Source organism: Phocoena sinus, chromosome 6, assembly GCF_008692025.1.
Source record: "Phocoena sinus isolate mPhoSin1 chromosome 6, mPhoSin1.pri, whole genome shotgun sequence".
NCBI classification, from domain to species: domain Eukaryota; kingdom Metazoa; phylum Chordata; class Mammalia; order Artiodactyla; family Phocoenidae; genus Phocoena; species Phocoena sinus.
Genome location: NC_045768.1, coordinates 104,106,250 through 104,130,314, shown reverse-complemented (window position 1 = coordinate 104,130,314; position 24,065 = coordinate 104,106,250). Strand labels below are relative to the sequence as shown.

The window sequence follows — 24,065 nt, the reverse complement described above, 5'->3', positions numbered from 1 at the left end:
ACCCGAGTCAAATGAATGATGCAAAGGGAATAATCAAAGTATCGATTACAGACACATTCACATTACAGTGTGTGTGTGTGTTCACACGTGGACCCGTCAGAGGCGGGGGAACAAACCCAAATGCCACATGGACGGAGAAATGACAAGCAGTGGATGTGCCCCAGGGACACTCCGAGGACACGTCTCCCCAGGAAGGCCCGGCCACCGGGGCTGTGGGAAGTCACCTGGCCTTGATCTAGGCCTCCTGCCTCTGCAGGCATGGCTCTCTAGGAAGCCCGAGGGCTTTCGGGGATGACTGCGGAGTCCACCGTGGCACTCAGGGCCCACCCCGTGCACACAGAGAGAGAGAGCTCCCTCATGGGGGGACCAGCATCCCCACCACCTGCCGAAAAGACGGAGGGAGAAATACCCATTCACGACCTCAGGCCGATGCTCGAGCTCTGGACTTTCCCCTCCTGCCTCTCTCCCCCTCCAACTGTTGCAACAGCTGACTGGACCGCAGTGACCAGGGGGCTGGAGCGGCCGCAACAGGGCACTGCTGAAGACACAGCTGTTTCGGTGGAAATGAACGCAATTAACACCAGACGTGTAAACCCTCCTCCCACCCCAGGATTTTCGATCCTCTGGCATCACTCAGATGAAGCAGGACACCAAGTCCCATGAGCATCTAAACTCATCCAATCATTCATTCATTCAACCGCGGGCATCAATGGAGTCAGTGTCTCAGGAGTGAGACACTGCTGGGCGGGGAACGTTAACAGAAAGAGGCAGAGGAGCCTTGATCAAACTGTAACACAGGACGCATGTCCCGAGGGCCAGGCCATGAAGACCCACTGTTGGCCGAGGCGCACAGAATAAGTGGTAGATTACGGCAGAGGGGGCTGCATGGGGGCTTCGGGAGGGAGGTAACACCTAAGCTAGCCCTTGAAGGGTAACGAAGATTGCCAGAGGCAGAGGAAAGAAGGGAAGGGCATCCCTGGCTGGGGTAACTGACAATGTGAGTCTCGGCTGGGGCAGCAGGATTGGGTTCTGCCACTTGGGCTGCATTCTCAGAGCCAGAGGGGGTCGCTGAGGGCTTCAGAGAATGGAGGTAGCATGATCGGTCCACAAGAAGAGCCCAGGCTGCAAGGTGATGTATGGGCTGCAGAGGTAGGGATCAGGGCAGTGAGACTCTCAGAAGCTGGGGCCAAAATCCAGTAGAGACGATAAAGGTCTGAATTGGCAAAGGAAGAGATAACACGCCAAGAGATAATACAGAGACAGAATTGACTTGATTCGGCACAAGGTGACCGTGGGTTTGAGTCAGCCTGACCCTGAGGGCAGCCCTCTCTGGGGTTGGGCGCTGGGGTAGCAGCAGGAGATGGAAAGACGAGGGTGAGTCTGACTGGGGGTGGCTGGGTGCGGGAATCGGGGTACCTCTGGGAGCCACATCCAGCGGGTAAGTGACAAGCCCAGAGTTCAGGAGAGACAGCCCCTTCCAGCCCCGAGGCATCTGGCTGTCCTCTCCTTGTCTGTGCTCAGGTCCGTCTCTGCTGTACAGCAGCTTCGGGGCGGGGAAGAAGCCCCCTTGGGTGTGTTGTGCTGGGGGCTCCACACCCCTAGGGAAAGCGCTGAGTTCAGGTTAGCAGGAACATTCAGGCTCTCTTCCCTGAGCAGAGGCTTCTGATCCTTAGCGATCTAGAGTCTGTAGATCTGGCACGGACCCCCGAGATCTAGACTTTCCAACAGCTCCCCAGGTGCACTTGACAATCACCAGATTCAAGTACAGATTCACAGGTCCCATCAGCAGACTCTCCACTTCAAGGGGTTGGGTGGGCCCAGGAAGCTGAATGTTTTAGGAGGTGTTACCCCAAGTAACACCAGGGTACCCAGTCTGCTGACCATGCTTGGAGGACCCCTGCTCCCAAATGTTCGGGTCAGACCCTACAGCTGGAGCCTCTTTTCTCTGCCTCTGTTGAGAGAGTTGAGATCCAGAGGGGGCCTCTATGGAGACGGGTGGTTGCTGGTAGCTGATGTGAGATGGAACGATAATAACCACCACGGCTGAGTGATAACTGCGGGCCAGGTACTATTCTGATGCCTCCACTGTCGATCTCTGTAACAACTCTCCCCGTTTTGCAGGTGAGGCAACCGAGGCTTAAAGCAAAGGTCACACTGCTGGCAGGTGGTGGAGTCACAGTCGCAGGTGTGCGCTCCATAACTGCCGCCTGCACTGATGCGCGGGGTGAGTGCCCTGCCCTCTGGCTTCCCCTCTATAAAATGGAACTGTTCCCGCCTGCTTCCTGGAGACGCTGGGGTCTCAACAACTCTGATGATCATAAAGTCCCCGGGGACGCCAGCAGCGCTTTCTCCAAGCAGCACCCCTGCCGCTTCCGTGACCCTTCAGCTGGTCTGAATGCCACCTACAGGGAGCATGTCTAGAGCCTCTGCCCACGCATCACTGGATGGGAAGGGCAAAGGACATTCCCTCTGCCCCACACGGACGGCCCCTTACAAAGATATCGTTGTACGTTTCTCAATGGGAGGCTCTGTTTGATGGCAATAATATTATTTTCTGCTGCTGACGTGTCACCTCCGTTTCCAAACTGGGAATATTCAGCTGCATTTTCCACCACAGGCTGTGCCATTTCAGACCGAAATGGAGCCTCCAGGTCCCGAGACCTGGGAAACACACAGCAAGCGGCAGGTGAAGACACATCAAGTGACACGGCTTGGAGCAACTCAGAAAGCTGGGAGGGAGGGGCTGCAGGTGGTATGGTGCCAATTTCCTTCAGGGGCTTTTGTTTCCGTAAGTTTTCACTTGAATCCCTTCAACGTGCCCGAAATACTTAGTTCTGGCCTCAATACTCATTAAAGAAGCTACAATCTCACCGAAGGAGCAGGTCGCAGGTCCTGACCCACTAAGCTAGCTATGCCTCTTTGCAAGGCTCCCACTATGAAGCGGGCTCCAGCCGCGGACACAGTTAAAGCAATGCAGAACGCATATAAGCAGGAAAAAGAAGCCTGATTTCCTCATCTGTATTATGGCCACGTTATCTCCCGAGGGAAGGGCAGGCAGTGGGAATTCTATAGAGGTCAGTAACCACAGGTGGGCATTTGCAGGAGTAGATACTTTTCTCAGGATACACAAGCAGTGGAGTTTGGGGTGTGACCACTGTGACCACATCGCCACTACCTCTGACTACTTTCGTCCTTTGAGATCTCCTTAAATCGCCCTCCTCTTTGACCACATCACCACCCCTGCATTAAAATACGCTTGCATTCTGCTCAAGTGAGAGGGGCAGGCAGTCTGATTTCTCCCTCCTCCTTCGTTCCGAGCTGCCATAAGGTCATCCGCTGCCTATTCTGGGCCCTCGGTACAGGTGCAGGACTTGTGGAGACATCCCTGGTCCCTGCACACAAGGAACCCACCTGGCAGGAAGGGAAGATGCCCACAACCGCTGAGAAAGAAGGCCAAAGGGAAGGTCAGGGTGTCAGCAGGAAGGGATGCGCCCTTGGCAGAAAGGGACAAGAAGCAGGAGAGGGGCCAAAGAACCGGACAAGTGTTGAGGAGTGAAAACGCACATTCGAGAATGCAGGATGGGGTCTTTCAAGTAAGTCGGAGAGAAAGCAGGGCTTTGATGCATCGTGGTGCGAAGTGCATCCGATTAGAGGCCAACTCTGTCTCTGAGCTCTGTGAATCGCCAAACGTGGGCGCTGGAAAGGGCATCCAGGGTCATCTAGCGCAAATCCTTCACTGTGCAGATGAGCAGCCCAAAAAAGCGAGGTGACTCGTCCAAGGTCACACAGCAAGTTAGTGCCCTGGTTGGGGTTATTTCCACCTCGGAGGGCTGCCCCTCAGCCCAATGATACATGTCACTGATCGCTCCCTTAGGAAATATTATTTGTGACCTATTAACACTCTGCGACCAAGGCACAGGCTTACAGGGCCCCCATAGGGACTCCAAACTGAGGCAGATTATAACCTTGGCTTGGTCTTCTAGGCTGACACCCAGGCCATCTGTGCTTCTCCAAGCTCCAGTGTGGCTCCACGGCTGGCCCTGCAGGAGGGGTGGAAATGCCGACTGGTGCCAGTGAGTCCTGACAGATGCCACTGACAAAACAGCAGGCGTCAACACTAGGCCAGAGTCCCAAGGGGTGTGCAGACGCCAACACCGCCACCAACAAGAACAGCACCCTCTAGGTTAGAAGGTAATACATGTGGCAAGAAAGAGGCAGCAACAGGAAAGCTTAAACGTGGGTGCTCTTTCTGGTCAGTGATGACACTCCGAAGACCAGAAAGGACACAAGGAGGTGAGTGTGTGATTTAAAAAAGTCGAAGAGCTCGAACTAGAATGGGATAGCAGCGTTCTTCTGGGTGGTAGGGCAGATAAGAGGAAGCTTAGAAACAGACCCTAAAGTTACACGTAAAGAGAGCATCATTCTGAAAAGTAACCAGCAAGATAGGTTTTTTTCTAAAGCAGAAAAGAGCTAAGTTCTTTCCACTTGGACCCTCTTCTGAACTGAACTATAAGCTTTTGAGACAGACTGTATATTGCCTTTCACTCCTGGATAAAATCTTTAAAAAAAAAAATGAAATAGTGCCAATGGCAGCAACACGGATGGACCTGTAGATTGTCGTGCTAAGTGAAGTCGGACATAGAAAGATAAATATCATATGACATTACTTATATGTGGAACCAAAAAGAATAAAATGATACAGATAAACCTATTTGCAAAACAGAAACAGACCCACAGACATAGAAACAAACTTATGGTTACCAAAGGGGAAAGGGGAGAAGGGATAAATGAGCAGTTTGGGATTAACAGATACACACTACTATATATAAAATAGATAAACAACAAGGTCCTACTGTAGAGCACAGGGAACTATATTCGATATCCTGTAATAAACCATAATGGAAAAGGATATGAAAAAGAATAGATACATAGAGATATATAACTGAATCAGTTTGCTGTACACCTGAAACTAACACAACATTGTAAATCGACTACACTTCAATAAAAAAATAAGAATTAAAAAAAAAAAGTGTGTCTGGCGGGCCACTGTGCAACCTGCCTACCTCCTCAAACTCAAAATGATATCTGCCAAAGGGACAATCAACAGGCAGGCTGGAAACCTACATTCACAAGCAAACCCTTCACATTTGTTAGGAAATATACTTTAGATTTAGCTGAATGAAAAGCATAAATCCAAGTGAGCAATGTTTACAGGGCACCCAGCTCTTCACAGCAGCAATTTTCATATCTAAACAACTGATATCTGTGGGTGCTTCTGCAAGCAGGACTGCCCAATTCCATTTATGTCAAACCCAGGCCAGGAAGTAATCCCTCCACTTGATTTTCCTATCAGTGGAACTGACGTTCCTGGTTCAACAGTTCATTTGCTGTACCCCGGCCTCCTTCCAAGAAGATACACACTCAGGAATTCTTTAAAAGTCAAAATCAAATAGTTAGGAGCAAAGGCTCAAAACTCATAGCTTTGAAGATTACTCCAAATGCTGTGTTTTCAAAGTGACCACAATCAAATCACATTTTTCAGGTTAAGGAAGACAGAAGTTCTCAAGCAGAGAAAGCAAGAAGCCACTCTTTTATCCTACAAAAATTCTCTAGAAGCGTATTCTCAAGTTCAACTGGAGAACCTCGGGGCTGGACAGAAAATGAGACTAAGGCTGGCCCACCCTCACCCCCTTACGTGGTAGATCCGTCCACTGCTTAGTTCCGCAACCTTTAGAAGGAAAGACTCAAACGACACAGACTCATTTTTCAAACGATAATGGTTCCCAAGCCCTAAGATTATTCTTTGTAAGCTGTCTTACTGATCATGGTGGTTCCCCCAGCCAGGGCTGCCTTGGTGCCTTGAAAGAAGTCATCAGCAGAGGTCATCCCCTGATCGGGCATCTGGAAGCGGGTATGGACATCGATCCCTCCAGGGATCACCATTCTGGAATGGGCTTCAATGGTCTTCACCCCTCCTGGCACAATCAGGTTTTCTCCTATTTGCCTAAATAAACAGGGTAGGTGACAATGATTGTAAAGAAATGTCCTAAATCAAACGGGATCTGACAGACATTTTCAACCACGCCATAAACGACCCTTCCCTATGTTCTAAAGACTCTTCAGATTATTGTTATCATTCATAATCTGTGCACCCCTCACTCCCTACCCTCAAGAGGCAATGCAGAGCATACTAGAAAACAAAATCTAAATAAGGCATCAGAGGCCAATCAAAGAGGCTTAGTTACCAGAAAACCCATATGATCAAATGATAACAAAGCCCTGAGATATTTACGTAAAATATCACTATACTTTCCTTACAACACACTCAGTTGAGTTAATTATCCTATAACAATTTTCTCCAGACCTGGTTGCACTTTACAAACATTTATTTTCACCATATCCTTTCCAACTAAGAGAAATGAGGAGTAGAAGGGTAGGGAATAGAACAAAACAAAGCAAAGATAATAATAAGTAAACACTATGATTGCAACTATTTAAAAATTTGGAAGCATGTGATCAGCAACTCAGATAACAAAGGCGGCAAAATTAATATTCATTAAGTTGGGTAACAAGGATTCATTTCCAATTTTTAAAAAATATCTCTGCTACCTCTTTATGCTAGTTTTTGGAAAAGGAAAAAGTAATCAAGGGGGAGTTGGTAAAGTTCTAAAACAAATTAGTGATGACTAAAAATATCACACAGGCTTGTTCACTTCTAGGCCAGAGTCTTACAGACCAGATCATGCTGCTTTCCACTTGGGGGAAAATGGAACATGAAAGTCATGGTATTTCAGAGCCTGGAGCTGAGACTGTCACAAGCAAACACACATGGAGAAAACATTAAATGTGGAAATGTTAAAACCTCTTTTAGGATCGTAAATCAGGGTGTGAGTTTCCAGGCAACAGACACGTCCACTACAATTTTCCACTCCTCTGGACTGGTTTGCTGCTTGCCCTTGATAAATGCTGCTTATTTAAAAGATGTCATTTGCAGCAGTGTTTGTCTTTAAACAGATGTGCTATTTCTTCAGAGCCCTCTGAGCTGTCCCAGTCGGAAGGGCACGAGGATATTGAGACGTTCTCAGCTCACTTAACCCTCTAGGACCCAAAAATACCCTAATTCAGTAACTGCTTTGTTGTTTTCTCCTTTGAAACATAACACACAATAAACACAAGGGCAGTCCCATTTGTGTTAGTTCCCACTTAAAACATGAAACCTAAAATTCCTTCGGAATGAGGCAGTAATTTGTCTCTGTGACGTAGTAATTAATGTGGTGTCCATTGCCCCCAACAACTTGGATTCTTGATTAAGGCAGATGTGCTATCACGATAGAAGAGGCTGTACTTCACGTTTGTGTCCTTTGATTGTCCTATCCACCCCACACAAGTGCATTCTAGTGAAACCTTTAATATAGTCAATGGATCATAACCTGAGTATGTGGCAACAAGATGTGTCACCTCGGTTAAAAATAGTCAATTACACAACACGTAAGGAAATGGGTGTGCATTTAACTGTGGTTTTGAATTCCCTAAATCTGAGTTTTCAAACTCACTGATTACCACCAATCAAACTAGGCTTAAACAGATACTGAGTTAGTCTCTAAATCACTACAGCTTGATACTACGGGTGTGAATTGGAGCTAATGCTTAGGAACACTGCAAGGTACCCAAATTTGTGGCAATATTGAGTTACACTTACTTGATCAACCCATCTTCCATGTATATGTCTGCATAGAATGACTGGTCGTCATTAACGATTTTACCTCCTTTGATCAGAAGACGATCACTCTGAAACAAAGAAGCAGTAAGGTCACAATTCGTAACTGATCCATGAGAAACAGTTGGTAGTAAGATAAATGAGCTAAGACCACATTTTCACTGCTCAAAAGTGATGCTCAAAATGAGCCAATTTTGGAAACTCAGTGACAAAGGTGAGTCTGCATTTGGCAATCTACTCATCACTCGATGAGTCAGAACATACTGGCAAAGCTCAAAGCTTATCCTAGAGAAAAAAAAAAGAAAAAGAAAAAAAAACACAACAGAGACAACAACCATCTCTTTCCATTAGACCTACAAGCACAAAAGAAAAAGAATGAAAAAAAACAGCCTAACAATCTTCCTTTAAAGATCAGTAAAAAGATTTCAGATAAAGAAGGCAATCGCTTTAAATGGCTTTAGGCTAAACTTCATTTGAAAAAAATAATACACCCACATGTAGCGGAAGTCGATTCTTGCTGAGATTTGTGTCGGGAAAATTTAACCAGAAGTCTGTTGTCATGGGATACTATATACAAACACACTTGGTTCATCCACAGCAAGGTTTCAATTCAGTATGTTCTTTATATTTGCATTTATCTTCGAGGTAAATCACAACAATTGTAGCAAAGAGGGGGAAAAACCACTTCGAACATGCACCATTTTAACTATTAAGCTGTTAAGAAAAGGTAAAGTTTTAGAATAAAGTAGGTGAGATGGCAAGTTCTAAAATCTAACACTATTATTGACTGTACACAATACTGATACTTTAATTGGTACAAAAAATATATGACAAGCAGCATATAAGAGCCAAGAATGTAACAGAAATGTTACATTATGATTTATCTCTATCCCAAATGCTGTTGATGGAATGCTATGCCACTTCAAAGAACGGCATTCATTTTGACAATGGTTAACTCAAAATTCTGTTAAGAATAATATTCTCAGCAAGTGCTTTATATTTAGCACCTACCAAGAAGAAATTACAGCAACTTTTTAAAAATATATATAAGCTACTAGAGACCTAGAAAAAAAGATACTTCTACACAGAAATGCACACACCCCTGGGTTTAGAAAGTATTTATTGTTTTTCTAACATCATGAGAAACACTAAGATTATTTTAATTGTTGCACTGTAGGGACCTTCATCCTGCTGTAGGGTTTGGAAAGTCAAATGGGAATAAATAGTCAGCAACGATTCCTGCATTTATATGAGGCAAAGGTTAAGACCTTTACAAAATCCTGTCCTGTAAACCATGTCACCCAAACCTCAAATCAAATCTGTGAGGTGATGGGAGCTAGATTCTTGTCCCAAGGACACATAAAGAAACTGAGGCTCAGAGACGTTAAGCCACTGGCCCAAGGTCACCTGATCCAGTGCACTTATCTGTTTACAATGATCTCCCCCTCTTCCGCAGAATCCAGCTCTGATGGGATAAACATCGCCTGGGAGGCAAAGAGAAGCCCTGCCCTTCACCACCTGTTCCCCTTAGTCACTGCAGTACCTGTTTCAGCCATCATGCGAATCCCCGAGCCAACATCTTGTTGAGAAAAAAAATGAAACATCACAGCCCCGCTCACTCGAGTGGCATCTTACATAACAGGCTGGCCGTGCTGATGGAGGAAAGGAAACCACGCTATAGGTCCTACGATAATGCCACCAGATTCTGTTAAAGGGCAGAGGGGGCGCTCTTCTAAAAATCAGTCTTGTTGATTGTTTGCTTTTTGAATTATTTTCTCCCCACACTGTCAAAACGAAACTGCCTTTTTCATTCACGAAGACAGCAGAGTACTTGAGGCTTGCAGCAAATCTGCTCTCCACCCCACTCCCCAGATTCCTTCCTGCAGTGCAAGGAACACATAACGCTGGGTCTCCCGGCGCTCTGCCCTTTGGGATCTCGGGTCCTTGGCCCTCAAGAAAAAGCTAGTACCCACCCCCCGCTGTAGAAGAGCTCATCCTATAAACCCTCCCGAGCACACGCCCCTTCCCCTGTGCATGTGCTCCCACATCTCTCTCCTGCGGATGGGTGTGCCCTTGTACATCCAGTGGAAGTCGGGGTACCCGTGGCTAAGGAGGAAACCAGAGCGAAAGCACTCCCTCAAACCCAGCCCTAAACACATCTGGACTTTTCAAAAATTCTTTCGGTCACCGCCTCAGCCCTGGGTTCTACCCAGCAATCAGCTGGCCCATTGCAATTGCACATCATTACATAACAATGAATTTCCCTCGCGTTCCTCCCTCCCCGGGATTTCATTCGGGGATGTAGAGAACTAGGACTGGCGAGACTTTTCCGGGAAAAGATGGGGGCGGGGGAGCAGCGGGAACAAGAACCTGTGTTCATCGCCGAAGCATCGCAAAGTCATCGCTTGGAGCTTCTCGTGATTTACAAACTAACAACCCCAGGCCCCAGAGCTGCGCCGGCATCTCCGGCCTCTGCGATCATTGTCTGGCCGAGGCCGGGCCATCTGCTCCGCGCGTCGCGCAGCGCCATTACCTCCCAGAGCCCCGGCTCGGCACTGTCCCCAACGCCCACCCTCCCAGCCCGCTTTCCCCAACGCCCACCCTCCCAGCCCGCTTTGTATGCGCCAACACGGACGCCTCCCCGGCTGCAGAAGGGGCAGAAAGACACAAGAAAGCGAGCCCAGAGCCGCCAGGGTCCCAGCCCCAAACCACTGGGCGAGGAAGCCGAGAGGGCCACCAAAAACCGGACCCGGTCAACAAAAAGCCCACGCCTACCTCCCCCCCTCCTCTGCTCATCACCGCGTCCCTGTTTTTCCTTCCCGTTTCCACAGGATCCCGGTACACCCAGCCCTTTTCAGCATCCCTCTGCTGTCATTACGCCTCCGAGCTAAAACACGCTCCTTTTTCTGAGGAACCGGAGGAAGGCTCCAGAAAGCCCTTTATGGTGGGTGGCGGGAGATACAGGAAGAATCCATTTCCCCATCTCCCCATCCAGCTCCTGGAGTCCAGCTCCTGGAGTCCAGCATCGCAGCACGCAGCCGGGAGAACAATATCCGAGCTTCAACCATGCATATTCAATCTGGCATCCATTTGCTTACACCCCGCAGGCCAGCACTACAGCATCTCGCTCTGACAATAAAAGGATACAGCGGATCTGGCGCGCTACCTAAAACGACCTTAATGCACTCACGCTCCTATTTTAATGCCTTAGAAACTATATGGCTTACAATTCTATAGGATTGCGTCTCCCATCACGATCGCCTTCTTTAGCAACAAGGGGAAAAAAGGAAAAAAAAAAAAGTTGGGTCTCTCTTCCTCCCCCTCCTTTAAAAAAAATTCCTTATGTGTTCTGTGCCACAAAAGGTTGCTGGCCGATCGCAGATTTCACAAGTACCAAACTCACCGTGATGCGTGGAATATTTTTCTTCCCCTGATAAGACATCTCTCTCCTGGGAAAAAATTAATTTCAAGAGGGCAGCTTTAAAACAAAAATTGCCCGGAAAGAGACTTGGTATTTTTTGCAGGATTGAAAAATGTGCAGCCGCTTAGCTGGTCTTGCTGATAGAAATTTTCAGGAATGTTAAGGGATAAATGCAATCCTCTGTCTCCCTTTCTTCCTCTCCTCCAACACTGCCTCAGCTAGGGTGGAAAAAAAGAAAGAGAGAGAGGGAGAGAGAGACAGAGAGACAGAAAGAGAGAGAGACAGAGCAGTAGGGAAGGGGGTGGAAATAAACTACAGCAATAAAAGCCTCAGTTCAAGTCGGCCACCGCGGCGCATGCGCCGCCAGCCACTCCCTTTCCTCTTAGGCCAAACCCGTCCGCTTCGAGATAGACGAGTCCTGATTGGCCACAATCGTGGGATATGCAAATGAGTGCAGGCGGGGAGGGGTGCGGCGCGAGAGCGCGAATTGCTGCAGTGTGCGGCGGAGGGCGGCGGTCGGTGCGTGCGCCCGAGCGGGGAGCGCGCCTTTCGCGCCCTTTCTTTACACTGGTGCATCGGCCACCCGGGCTGGCAGCGGCCCCAAATGCAGCATCAGCATCCCAGGGACAGCGGAGGGGTGGTCATTACGGGCAGAGAGAACCGCGCCCCGCGACGGTGGGCTTCGGTGCGGCCCGGGCGGCGGGCTTCGGTGCGGCCTAGGCAGCACGCACCCGCTCGCGCGCGCCCCGGTGGATGCTCGCCCGCGCGCCAATCCGCGGAGGCCGCCGCTGCAGCCCGCGTGGGGTGACTGCGCCGAGCCAATAGCTTTGCTGGCGGCGAGCGCGCGACTGCACGGCCGGCCGGCGCCGCGCCGCCCGGGAGGGGCGCCCAAGTACTCCTCCCGCCGTCGTCGCCTTTCGCGAAGGCTCGCTCGGCCTCCGCCCAGGAGTCGAAGGGGGAATTCAGATGGCCGCGAGCGGAGGGAAGGGGAGCGGGGCGGGGAGTCTCCGCGCGGCGCCGCGCCGGCCGCGCCGGCCACGCCCAGCCCCGGAGAGGGGCCGCTGGCCGCGGGCCTGCGGGCGGCCGGCGCCGGGCTGGGCTCCCCCGGGGTGGACGAGCGCGGGCCCGGGGTGAGGCAGCAAACAGGAAGTGGAGCCGGAGGCCGGGCTTCGGGCATCAGTGGCCTGGCAGCTAGCTGGAAAGGAAAGTCCGAAGCCCTCACTGCTCTGAGTAGGGAAGGAAGGCAGCCGGGGAAGACTGTAGCCCGCTGCTGGGGATGGAAACCCCGCCCTGAAACGTCCTTTTGTTCCTTGGGGTCGCAAGGAATTTAGGGGCAGCGGGGGAAGCAGCAGTCGCCTGTTGAGACCGAAAAAGGCCCAATCTAGGGCCCGGGTCTCCTCTTTAACAGTCACGCTCACCTACACCCATTTCGGGGTATGGTGGAGAGAGAGCATTTCGCTGCTGCCTGCAGTTTTGTTGAGGAGAAACTGTTGGGATTGCAGCGCCCTAGGAGCCCAAAGGATTTGCATTGCTATAGGCGGGCCCATACTTCACATAATGAGGCCGGAAGCCGGGAGATAAACTGGAGAAGCAGGAGGAATGAAAAAAAGGCGAGCTTATATCCTAAAAAGCAAGGGATCCTGAGTCATGGAGAGAACCTCCCAGAATCTGAGTTTAAAACACGGGGACACTTGACTCCCCAGCCAGAGATTCTATCACACTTACAGCAGCTTTTAAGGCCTCTCTTCTTGGGCTAGCAACTGAGCAGGCTGGGACCCGTTGTCTCTGTCCAAGTCCTGCTCCGATGCTCTTACTTCAGAATCCCTGTAGAAGGAAAAAGCTGGACCAGTTGATCCCGAGCAATCTACCAAAGGTCATCTCTTTGGAAAGCTGCCCAGACAGGTACAATGACAAACATCTGGGCTGGCCCACAGCTTTGGGCTTCTCTGCTTGAGATCAAACAATAGATAGAATCCCTAAATAATCTAGGCCTTCAGGCAACCATGAAAAAGAAAAACAAAGAATCTAATTGGCTCACACCTGATCAGCAAAGATTAGCCAGATAAATGCAAAATAACCCTGAGGCTACTATGGGCCCATGTTTCAAAGTCTTTCTGCATCTGGCTACTTTGGATGGTTATTTGTCCAGAAAGTGTAAAATGCACCCTTTCATTCCTATTCCTGTAAATTCTGAAGTCCCAGAAAGGGGCTGTGAGGCATGCAGCAAGCTTCCCGGCTGGTTATTTCATCCCAGTTCCAATTAGCTGTGCATCTTAAAAATAAAAAGGGAGCACTTCCCCCTCCAACTACGTGATGTGCTAAGAGCCAAGTGAGTTGAAGTCAGCAAGTATTGGTGTCACCCTAAAAGGGTCAAAGTCACAACAAGTCTGAGAAAGCATAGAATGCACCCTCCTACCCGAGAAAACCCACTGTAGGTTCCAATTAGCAGTGGCGGGGGAGAGGGCAGCAGGGGGACGAGTGTCCTATTAAATCATAAGGAAAATACTACCTGGCAAACAAATAATGAGTCAAATGAATGTAAAACAAAATAACCTCTAATTCCATTATTTGTTTATATTCTTGTTCTGTCTTCCTGCTCCTGAACTGCTTGATCATAACAGCTTTAACTATACCTTGTTAGTTATCAGTTTGCCCTTGAATATTTTGCTCCCAGGAGCTTTTATGTCCATCTTATTTGTATCAGCCTTGTTTCTATACCCATTCATATGAGGTTCCTAGTCCATGATAACTGACATTACCACTCATAAATATCTAAAGATGTAAGGTGTAAGTTGATTTGTCTGTTCTGAGTAGAGCCTAAGAGTATTTGGCACATAGAAGATTCCAAATAGTTTTAACTGACCAAGGAAATGAACTGTCAGCAATCTGCGTTTTTCAGCATACTTCCCACTCAATGCAATGCAGAAAAGCAAAGGACGTGGGGGAGACTTTTCCACCCACTCTGCATTGATTGACTTGTTAATATACAGTATTTTTACACTGTCTTTAAGCAAACACTCAATGACAATTGCCTGTAAAGTTAAAAATCATTGTCCCTGAACCATATATATGAACCGATTCTCAGGCATTGATTTTTCTGAATTTTTAAAAAGTTAAAGCATTATGGGCTTCCCTGGTGGCGCAGTGGTTGAGAGTCCGCCTGCCGACACAGGGTACACGGGTTCGTGCCCCGGTCCGGGAAGATCCCACATGCCGCGGAGTGGCTGGGCCTGTGAGCCATGGCCGCTGAGCCTGCGCGTCCGGAGCCTGTGCTCCGCAACGGGAGAGGCCACAACAATGAGAGGCCCGCGTACCGCAAAAAAAAAAAAAAAAGTTAAAGCATTATAAGCTGGCCTAGTCCACATTCATGACCCCTTCCCAGAGCCCCTGCCTCCCCACTTCCCATACTCCTCCCCCAGCATCCAGAAAGAGCAAGAAGTGATGAACAGTGGAGTGGGTTAATGAAATGGTTCTATCCCGGGCATCCTGGTGATCTGGAGGAAGGGAGAACTTGCCTCGTGATCCATGAGCAGCAGGGGTGAGTTCTACTCGAGGGCTGCACCTGACCGACCACAGTCTCTCTGGAGCCTCATCTCCCACCTCTCAGCACCCACGACCCCACACCCAGGCTCAGGGGGGTGCATGCAGACACACACGCAGTGCCCTCCGGGCCGCGTGCCTTCTCAAATCCAGGCCCGCGGATGCTGCTCCCTTTTCCGGCTCCCTCAACACTTCCTCTAAGCGCGAGCTGAGGGACTTCCGGTTGGTCCGGTGCTTAAGACTCTGTACTTCCGTTGTAGGAGGTGTGGGTTCAATTCCTGGTCGGGGAACTAAGATCCCACAGGCAGCACGGCGCAGCCAAAACAATAAATAAATGTGAGCTTAAATGTCACCTCACCGGGTGCATCTGCACCCATCCACCCCCCCAAAGCATTGAGCACAGCCTCCTGTATTCACCTCTAATGTAACACACATCCTGTTGCATCGTAATTACTTGTCCATTTCTTCTATCAGAGCATGTCTCCCAGAAGCTAAGAGCCTTGTATTCCTCTTTTTCCAGTGACCAGCACACTGCCTGATCTGTGGCGGGACCCTCAACATTTGGTACATAAACAAATGCTGTAACTGCTATTACAAGAAAAAAGACTCACATCCCTACGGAGGTGAGTTTGGTTGTCAGCAACATCCCCAGCTCAGGCCTTTCTTTTAGCCCTGCCACCTTGCTGGGGCTTCCTTCCTGGCCAGCCCACTCCTGTCCTCTGAAACTGCATGAGGACCTCGTTAGAATGCAGCTTATTATTCCTCGCATAGGTGTAGCTACCTGAATCTTAAGCTACGCCTCCGCTAAACAAAACTGCCACGTACCACCAAGACTGAGAATGCACGGGGCGAGAGCATCGAATCCTAAAACAACTCCAGCATCAGACAAGGCGTCTCTAGTCATTTTTTCCTCAGCATCAGTTTCTTCAATCGTTCTTTTCTCCACCCTCCCATTATTCCTTGCATGTGCCCATATTATGCCATTTATCATATTACTCCATCAACACACTACTACCCTCACCTATAACCAGGTGAGCACGGGTTTCCTTCCATGTAAAGTTTGAGTTTGTGGAGTCTAGGAACTCTCAAAAGTCTTACTCATCTCTTACGCTAATATGGGGCCCGACAGCATAGGGGCTCAAGAAGGATGGGGTGCATGGAGTGATGACGTCCAGTCAGGATTTTTGAGGTGTTCCCATGCTACAACCTGCCAGGAACTGCGGGCGGGAGGTGAGGTACTGTCACTCAGGCACTCCGGGATGACTGGGGCAGTCCCAGACCAGCCCTGCCACTGCCCTTGGTTTCTTCTTCCCCCTTTGGGGAGCAAGGGTAACCATTTCTGCTTCTGTGGCGCCCTGGGCCTCTATGGAAGTGGAACCTAGAGGATGTCACCGAGCAGGGAAAGTCCAAATATAAATTGCTGGCAAAGAAGAGAAGATTTCAAGTCCCCACTTTGCTGCAGTACAGACGCCAAGGGCTGTGGCCTCAAATGCAGCCTGCTGCAGAACGTAAAGTTAATGAGGTGGTAAAGAGAAAGGACTGGAATTCTGCTTTGCCAAAAACTAAGGGCATCGACTAGGACACCAAACGGGAAGTGATGCCTGCTTCTCTGCAGCTGGAATCAGGCCATGACGGTCCTTTGTTTTGTGCATGTAACTCTGAAGGGGCAGAGTCTGCAGAAGCACAGCCAAGGACCAATAGATCCAAGCCTGCCCACTGCCTTTTCCAGTGGGTGCATCCTTTACCGGGAGGGGGACAGAGTGGGGGCAGATGAGGGTCGGGAGTGACTGGCCCTCTGAGCTAGATGCTGATTTTTTTTTTTTTTTGCCACTCCGCGGCATGTGGGATCCTCCCGGACCGGGGCACGAACCCGTGTCCCCTGCATCGGCAGGCGGACTCTCAACCACTGCGCCACCAGGGAAGCCCCAGATGCTGATTTTGCTGGAACTGGAAGTTGGGGCTCTGAAGCGTCCTGATGAAGTCCTTACTGCACGAAGTAGCAAGTTTCATCTTCCAAATCTTGTCCGACATCAAGGCACAGAAGAAAGCGTACACTTCACAGAATCTAGTAGACGTTGGCTTTCTCCTCTTATCTCCAGTTGGCACACAATCCTCCCAAATGACCCCTGCCTTATCTGTCTCGCACAGCACCCTCTGTGGGACTACAGATTTTCCCTGGGCTCTTTCAGTCACAGCCGAGACAGACAGCATCTCGCTCTGGCCATCGTGCCTCACGCTCGCCCTCTAGTGGCAAATGAGGAGAGTGGTTCTGGTCCCCTTGGTCCTTGTCTGGTGTGATGGATGATGACTCAGGACGACGAAAGGGTCTTGGAGACACTTATTCCAGTGTTCCTGGGTCTTAATCACCTGGAGTGATTTTGCCTCTGTGTCAGAATCATCCAGGACCCCAGCTCAGACCTTCTGATTAGAATCTCCAGAGATAAGGCCCAAGAATGTTTTCATTTATTTTTTTATTTGGGGCTGCATTGGGTCTTTGTTGTGGCGCACGGGCTTCTCATTGTGGTGGCTTCTCTTGTTGCAGAGCACAGGCTCTAGGTGCGCGGGCTTCAGCAGTTGTGGCGCACAGGCTTAGCTGCTCCGTGGTATGTGGGATCTTCCCAGACCAGGGATCGAACCCGTGTCCCCTGTGCATTGGCAGGTGGATTCTTAACCACTGTGCCACCAGGGAAGTCCCCCAAGAATGTTTTTAAACTAGTCTAACTCTGGCCTGTAGACCACCCTACCCTCCTTTTACAGAGGAGGGAGCTGGGAGAATATGAACTAAAATGCAGGACTCACTCCTTACCCGGGACTTCCCCCTCCTCAGAGTACATCGATGGTCCTGCTCTTTCCCCAGTACGAGCATCTTATGAAAGAGTGATTAATATCATCATCACTATCTTTCTACCTATCTGTCTTCACTGTTATGTAGTCAGCAAGGAGGAAACTGACATTCACTGAGCACCTACCATAGTCTAGGTACAGCACTGGGTGCTTTAAATACATCTTATTCAATCCTCCCCGAAATCTTACTAGGTAAGTCTCCATATCCTTATTTTCTAGGCAGGAGAGTAAAGCTCAAAGAAACCTCTCTTTCAAGAGCAACAGCAGGATTCTAATCCAGGTCTGTGTGGTGAGCCCAAGCCCAAGGGGCTAGTTCTTTGAATGATTAAAATACTTGTTTAGCAGAAACCAGGACCCACCATGAAAGAGGTGGGTGTAGGTGGTCTGCAGTATCATTCTTTTTTTTTTTAGTTATTAATTCATTTTATTTGTTTATTTTCTTTCTTTTTTTTTTTTGGCTGCATCGGGTCTTAGTTGCAGGATCTTCGTTGAGGCATGCGGGATCTTTCTTTGAGGCACAGGCTCTTCGTTGTGGCACACAGGCTTCTCTCTAGTTGTGGCACCAGGGCTTCTCTCTAGTTGTGGCGTGCGGGTTTTCTCTCTCTAGTGGCGCGCGGGCTCTGTAGTTTGCGGCACGCGGGCTCTCTAGTTGAGGGACGCAGGCTCAGTAATTGTGGTGCGTGGGCTTAGCTGCCCTGTGGCACATGGGGTCTTCGTTCCCCAACCAGGGCTTGAACTCGCGTCGCCTGCATTGGAAGGCGGATTCTTTACCACTGGACCACCAGGGAAGTCCCTGTGGTCTCTTTCTTCACCCCGTTTGCTGCCACTCGAGGCGCCGAGAACTTCCATCAGTCAATCAGGACCCGTGTGCATTACTTAGACACTTCCCCGGTCCCCAGATTAATTCTCCATCTCTTTCTTTCCGCATCATTCAACGGGATTCAGTTTCTCTCGGTGGCCCAACTTTCCTCTCCTTGGAAACATGATAGATTAACATGTGACTGACAGGGGAAGAGCTTGATCGGCTGCTTCCATAAATAAAATGCAAACTCTCACTGCCACCTTCTCCTCCCGACTCTTCCTGGGCTCCCTCCCCTCCCCCACTCTGCAGCCCCCTGGTCTCCTTCTGTTTCCTCTTCTCCTATTCGTGGCAGGGCCGGCTGCTCCTCACTCTTCAATACCCTCTTCAGGGTGCTCCTTGCTGCCCAGCCTGTCTGAAGTCAGCCCACATAGTCGCCACTCTTCCTTGTCTCAGCGGCATCTCAGCAGCAATGATCACAAGTTGGAAGTATTTTCATGTATTCGTTTACTTGGGGAATTTCGCTTCTCCCTCTCAACTGCAAACTCCCTAAGTGACCTTGCCCTCCATCCCACCCAGGACAGACCTCACAACACTCAATAAACACAAGGTGAATGAGCAAACGGATGGCGCGGCCTTCCTAACGACCCCATGCAGGCAGCCTCCTGCCACCCGGCCCCGCTGAGCCAGCCCGCAGCCTAGGTGCGCACCTCTGCCTCCCTGCTGTAAACCCCAGGTTTTTAAAATGCCAGATATCAAGAATTCGCCCCATTGGGTTGAGTTCTGTGGGCTGGCTTCCAGTTATCCATGACAGAGCGAGCGGATCCCCTTCCCACTAAGATCTCTCCTCCAAAAGCATCCTAACGTTCAGCCCCACCTGCAGGCCAGTCTTGGGCACTGCAGTCAGGTTCCTCTTTCCAAGCCCACACCAGGCTCAGACTCACCCACACCCAGAAAACACAGCGGATCCTCATCGTCAGTCTGGGCCCTCCTTGATTCAGAAGCTGTGTCAGTTCCAAAAAGGGCCGAGAAAAAGGATGAACTCTGTTCCCAGGGAATGTAAATAATATTTCAGGAGTTTAAGTCTCTTAAAGGAATCCAGCCATGTTCCAATACTGAAAACTACTCACTGATTCAAAAACACTCCATGCCTCTTGACTATTTTTTCAAACAGGTTCCCTAGAGACCTCTTTGGGGCGATTTATTAGCTCAGTCTGTGAATTCTTGGAAGTAGTCCAGTTGGATATTGTGAAGATTTCAAGAAACGCGGAATTTCCCCTTAATCAGATCGGTCTGCCTTTCCCCCCTTCTTCCTTCCTCTCTGTCCAGCCCACCCAATGTTTGTTTTCAAGTCAGCCAGAGATTATTATCCACTGTGGACCGGCCCAAGGAGACCGAAGGGAAGTTGGGAGGTGAGCTCACAAGCTCCCTATGCACGGCCCCTCCTTGCATTACGACGAAGTGCTGTGCACGGCGAGGCCATCGGGCAACGCACGGGTGCTTGACCGTCTCCAGAAAAGTGTGCCCCTCTGCCTTAGGCCTGGGCTGGGGGCTCTGTGCCCCCAGAGTGTCACCCATCCAAAGACTGAGCACTCCAACTTCGGAGCGCATCCAGCCTCTCTCCAGAAACAGAATGAGACCTCACTAGACACAAGCAGACAAGGAAGTCAGAGAAGGATAAACGGCCAACGGAAGCTGTGCTGTGAGCAGACTCTCCATCGAGGATGTGGGCCTTTAGACCAGAGTCTACACCCACGGGCAACACTGACTTCGTGCGGGCACTGCAGTCCAACTGCGGGCAGAACTGGAGTGCCTGCACTGGTCGACCCGGCTCAGGAGTTCCCCTCTGCTCCTCGGGAATTGAGAAATGGAGTTAAATTAGTAAAATGGCCACTTTAAAGTGACTGGGCTGAAAGAGGAAGAAAGTAATCCTGGTGGCCTAAGAGACTGAGGCGGAGGCGGTGCCCTTCCTCTCCCCTTCTCTCTCCTCCCCATCCCAGGCCACGGCCTTCGTCTGAGGTGTCACCATCGCTCACAGGCCTAATTAACTGGGACCCTGCTTCTGGGTCTTATCCTGTCCTGAAGTCAGTACTTTTTCAAATGTGCACATCTGGCCATGTTACCCTTCTGCTTATAATGCTAGAATGGCTCCACAATAGCTGTGTGTTGAAGTCCAAAATCCTTGGCATCGTGTCCAGGCTTTGTGAATAATCCAACCTCTGCCTACTTCTCTTGCCTTCCTTAGCTCTCTCTGCTGCCCTAGTTCACACCCCGTGCTCTAACCACACCAAACTCTTTGTTTTCCGTGAAGGTGTTGGGCTATTTGTAGCCTCTGTGTCTGTACCCACATCTCTATCTCCCCCAACACACCCATCCCCTCTCTGACTCCTGTACCTCCTCTGTGCAGCCATTCCTGAGCCCCCCAAGTAGAGCTGACCGCTCTCTCTGTTATGCACAGTTGGGCCCTGTGCAGACTTCTAACAAAGCACCTGAAACAGTTTCCTGCACCTATTTCTTTATACCTTGCCTCCTTCTCCTAGAAAATAAGCTTTTTGAGGGCAGAGATGACACTTTCTTTTTTGCAGCACCCCCTGTAGTGCCTTGCAGACAATAAGCACACAACAAATTCCGAAAGAATGGATGGGTGGGTAGATGGGTGGATGATGGATGATGGATGGATGGACTGGTGGGTAAAGGGCGGATAAATGAATAAGCTCTGTGAACAAATGTCCCAGTTATAAAATACAGTTACACTGGAACTTGAGTCTAAAATGACCTTCTAAGGCACAAAATTCATAACCAGGCTCTGTCCTAGACCCCATCCATTTAGGGAAAGCTCCCAGGAGGACCGACGGGCACTCAGGACAACCGTTCTCTCCTAGTAGAAGCGTCTGTGGACCTGTCACTAAGGCCTGGGTGCCCTAACTTGCTACCAGTACCACCTTATATTCATAGATGGATTAGGTCTTCTCTGGGAGACACTCTCCATGTTGCAGAAACTTCTAGAATCTGTGGATGTATCTCCAGACACTTCTCCTTAATGGATATGGTATAGAATAGCTTGAACAGAGAACTTCTTTATAGCACAGTGTGACAAATATCCTTCTTGGTTGGCATGTGGGAAGTTCAGACAGGCAAAGGCAGGACGATCAAGGTCACCTTGTGAAATGTTCTTTCAATCCAGTACTGGGATATATGTTCTTTATCGTGCCTCCTCCCACTTTTTTTTCTTTCCTCTTTTTCTCTTTTTTTTTCTATATCAAATCATTTGGCCATTTTGCCTACAGAACCAAAAGTGGTCATGATCTGGTGGGTGATCCAGGTTATCATCAGAACCGCAGGGGTCTGAATCCTAAACTCATGACCCCCGGGGAGCCATTGGTTTGAGCCCTTCCCTTTCATCCCCCTTTGGGGTCAAGGCCAGAGCTGAGAGACACAGTGCAGATCAGTGCCTGAGTCCTCATCTGCTGGGGAGGCCAGATCTGGGCATTCATATGGTGACCTCAAAAGCAGAATCGTGGAGGAGACTACATCAAGGCCATTGTCATTTCTCCTAGCAAAGATGCAGCAAAATATGTTGTCAGGCTGCAAAGTCATAATGCAAAACACAGCATGCAATATCAGGACACATGGCCATCGCCAGCTTAAGCCGCCCTCTCCGCCTATGCACATCCATAGCTGACTGGCCAAAATGCAGCTGGCTTACATCTCTGTTTCAGCCTACCTAGGTTAATATTCAGTGGCGATTCCTACTGGGACAACCCGGGAAGTGTTCCGCGCTGACTTGTGAAGGTTAATTTGGTCCTCCGAATGACAGCGATGAGCAGGACAGTTGGCCACGATCCAACTCATCCTCTGCCTCACCATGAACAACAGGGAAGTGACTTAGCCTCTCTGCGCCTTCGGACCTTCAGCAACTCAGACAGCAACACCTGACTGAATGCCTGATTCTCCCTTCCCCGACCATGGCAGGGTCCTTCTGACAGCTTCCTCCAGGCCTGTTTAAATTACAACGTCATGTAGCTCTCCCGTGGCAACTGTGTCTGCCCACACCAGTCTGAGTCCAACCAGCGAATTCGTGGCTGAGAGAGATGCTGTCACTGGGAACGTGACAGGCTGTGGTTCCCATCAAAGCATGAAGATATAGTGGTTCCAGGTGATTTCAGGCTGCACCCCAGCCTGGTGAGATCCAGGGGCTGGGATGATCGGTATGGGAGGACGTCCTGAAAAATGGCGGGGCTCCCCTGGAACAGCTGCCTGCTACCTACCAGCTGGTACTCCTCAGAACCCTAGTCTCAGATGCCATCCCAGGGCTCTACTTAACTGGCCTTTGCATCCTAGAGATCCCCCTCCAAATGCCACCACTGCCACCCATTTTGCCTGAAAAGTGACTACAGGTAGCCTAATCATTTGACGGATGGTACCTGCTCAAGTAAGCACCAGTGCCAACCTCTGTTTAAGAGTCAACCTTCCATATTCATCCTGGTGCAGACCATAGCCCCTTCCCACTGGAGGAACCAAGAGTTCTGCCTCAAGGGTATTAAGATAAAACTCCTCCTCACGCAGGGGGTGGATCTCTTACACTCAGGGTAGAGTGGCTAGAAACGGGGTGGAGAGGTGGGATTTTTCCATCCATCTTGACACTGTCAAGTCCCCATAAGTCACCAAAGTGACAGCCCTGAGAAGCGTGAGACAATATGAAACTGCACAAATCATTCCTCTGACCCACATCCTGGCTATATGACAACACCTAACAAATCAGCGCAGATAAAACACAGCCGCATGTCTACGTCTAAGAAAGGGAACCACTTCTGACACAACATCGCCTTTCATGCCCCTTCCATCTAGAGCACTGTGCTTTGTAAAAGAACTTTCTGTAATGAGAGAACGTTCTATACCTGCTCTGTCAGTAGCCGCTAGCCGCCGCCCATGCCTAATGGAGCAGTAGGAATGTGGTTAGTACGACTAAGAAACGGAATTTTACATTTTACTTCATTTAAGTTAAATTTCAATTCAAATAGCCTCTTGTGCTTATGGCTATTGCCGTGGGCGGCACAGATGTGGAGACCAGGGCTTATAACTGGCCTTAACTGACACGGAATACGCCACAAGTTGCAGCTTGGTGGCCCCAGGGCTAGATCAGACCAGAGACACATCTTGTTTGACTACGCAGTGATTTTAATTGATTTTGAATTTGTAGCCAACATTGAAAAATTAGGACACTTTGTATGGAAAAAGCCACACTTCTACCTTCAGAAGCTCTAGGCAACTCTAGTGTCTGTCCCCAGGTGACACAGGTGGCTGGAGCAGGGTAGCGGCTGCCCTGGAGGGGGCCCTGTGTTCTGTGCAATTCGTCCCACCCCTTCCATTTCCCTCACACTGAGGCTGAGTTCCAGCTACTGTCCCTCATGTACCGCGGAGACCCTCCTCATTCATAACCATTGCACATCTACCTACCTGGATCCAGGTAAATTTTGCTCTAGCCAACCACAGACCTCTGGTACCTGTTTGAACAAAGTTTTCCCTCTGTCTGTGACTTTGATGAGCCTTAAATAAGTAGAAGGAGAAAAATAACTTAGGAAACAGCTACTCATCGCCAAGAAGTTGTCACCTACATTATCCATTTACCACTGTGAAATCTGTGTTATTGTTCCCATTTTACAGATGGAGAGACCAAGGCTGGAAGAAGTTAAATATATAAGTTAAATGACTGGGTCAAGGTCAGACAGCTAGAAAGTAACATA

At 49.5% G+C, this 24,065-nt stretch overlaps 1 protein-coding gene across 3 annotated transcripts in view; it reads right to left on the bottom strand.

Moving 5' to 3' along the window:
- DPYSL2 (dihydropyrimidinase like 2) overlaps positions 1 to 24,065 on the bottom strand; it is a 116,506-nt gene that overhangs the window by 62,777 nt on the left and 29,664 nt on the right. Inside the window, exons 1-3 of one of the 3 annotated variants that reach the window (XM_032634126.1) lie at positions 11,121 to 11,486; positions 7,700 to 7,788; positions 5,820 to 6,004 (exon numbers count right to left, since the gene is read on the bottom strand). In XM_032634126.1, coding sequence (XP_032490017.1) covers positions 5,820 to 6,004; positions 7,700 to 7,788; positions 11,121 to 11,159 — 313 coding nt within the window. In that variant the 5' untranslated portion in view covers positions 11,160 to 11,486. Of the gene's footprint in view, positions 1 to 5,819; positions 6,005 to 7,699; positions 7,789 to 8,212; positions 8,234 to 11,120; positions 11,487 to 24,065 lie in introns of those variants that run through there. The other 2 variants (XM_032634125.1, XM_032634124.1) reach the window with 2 other exon arrangements.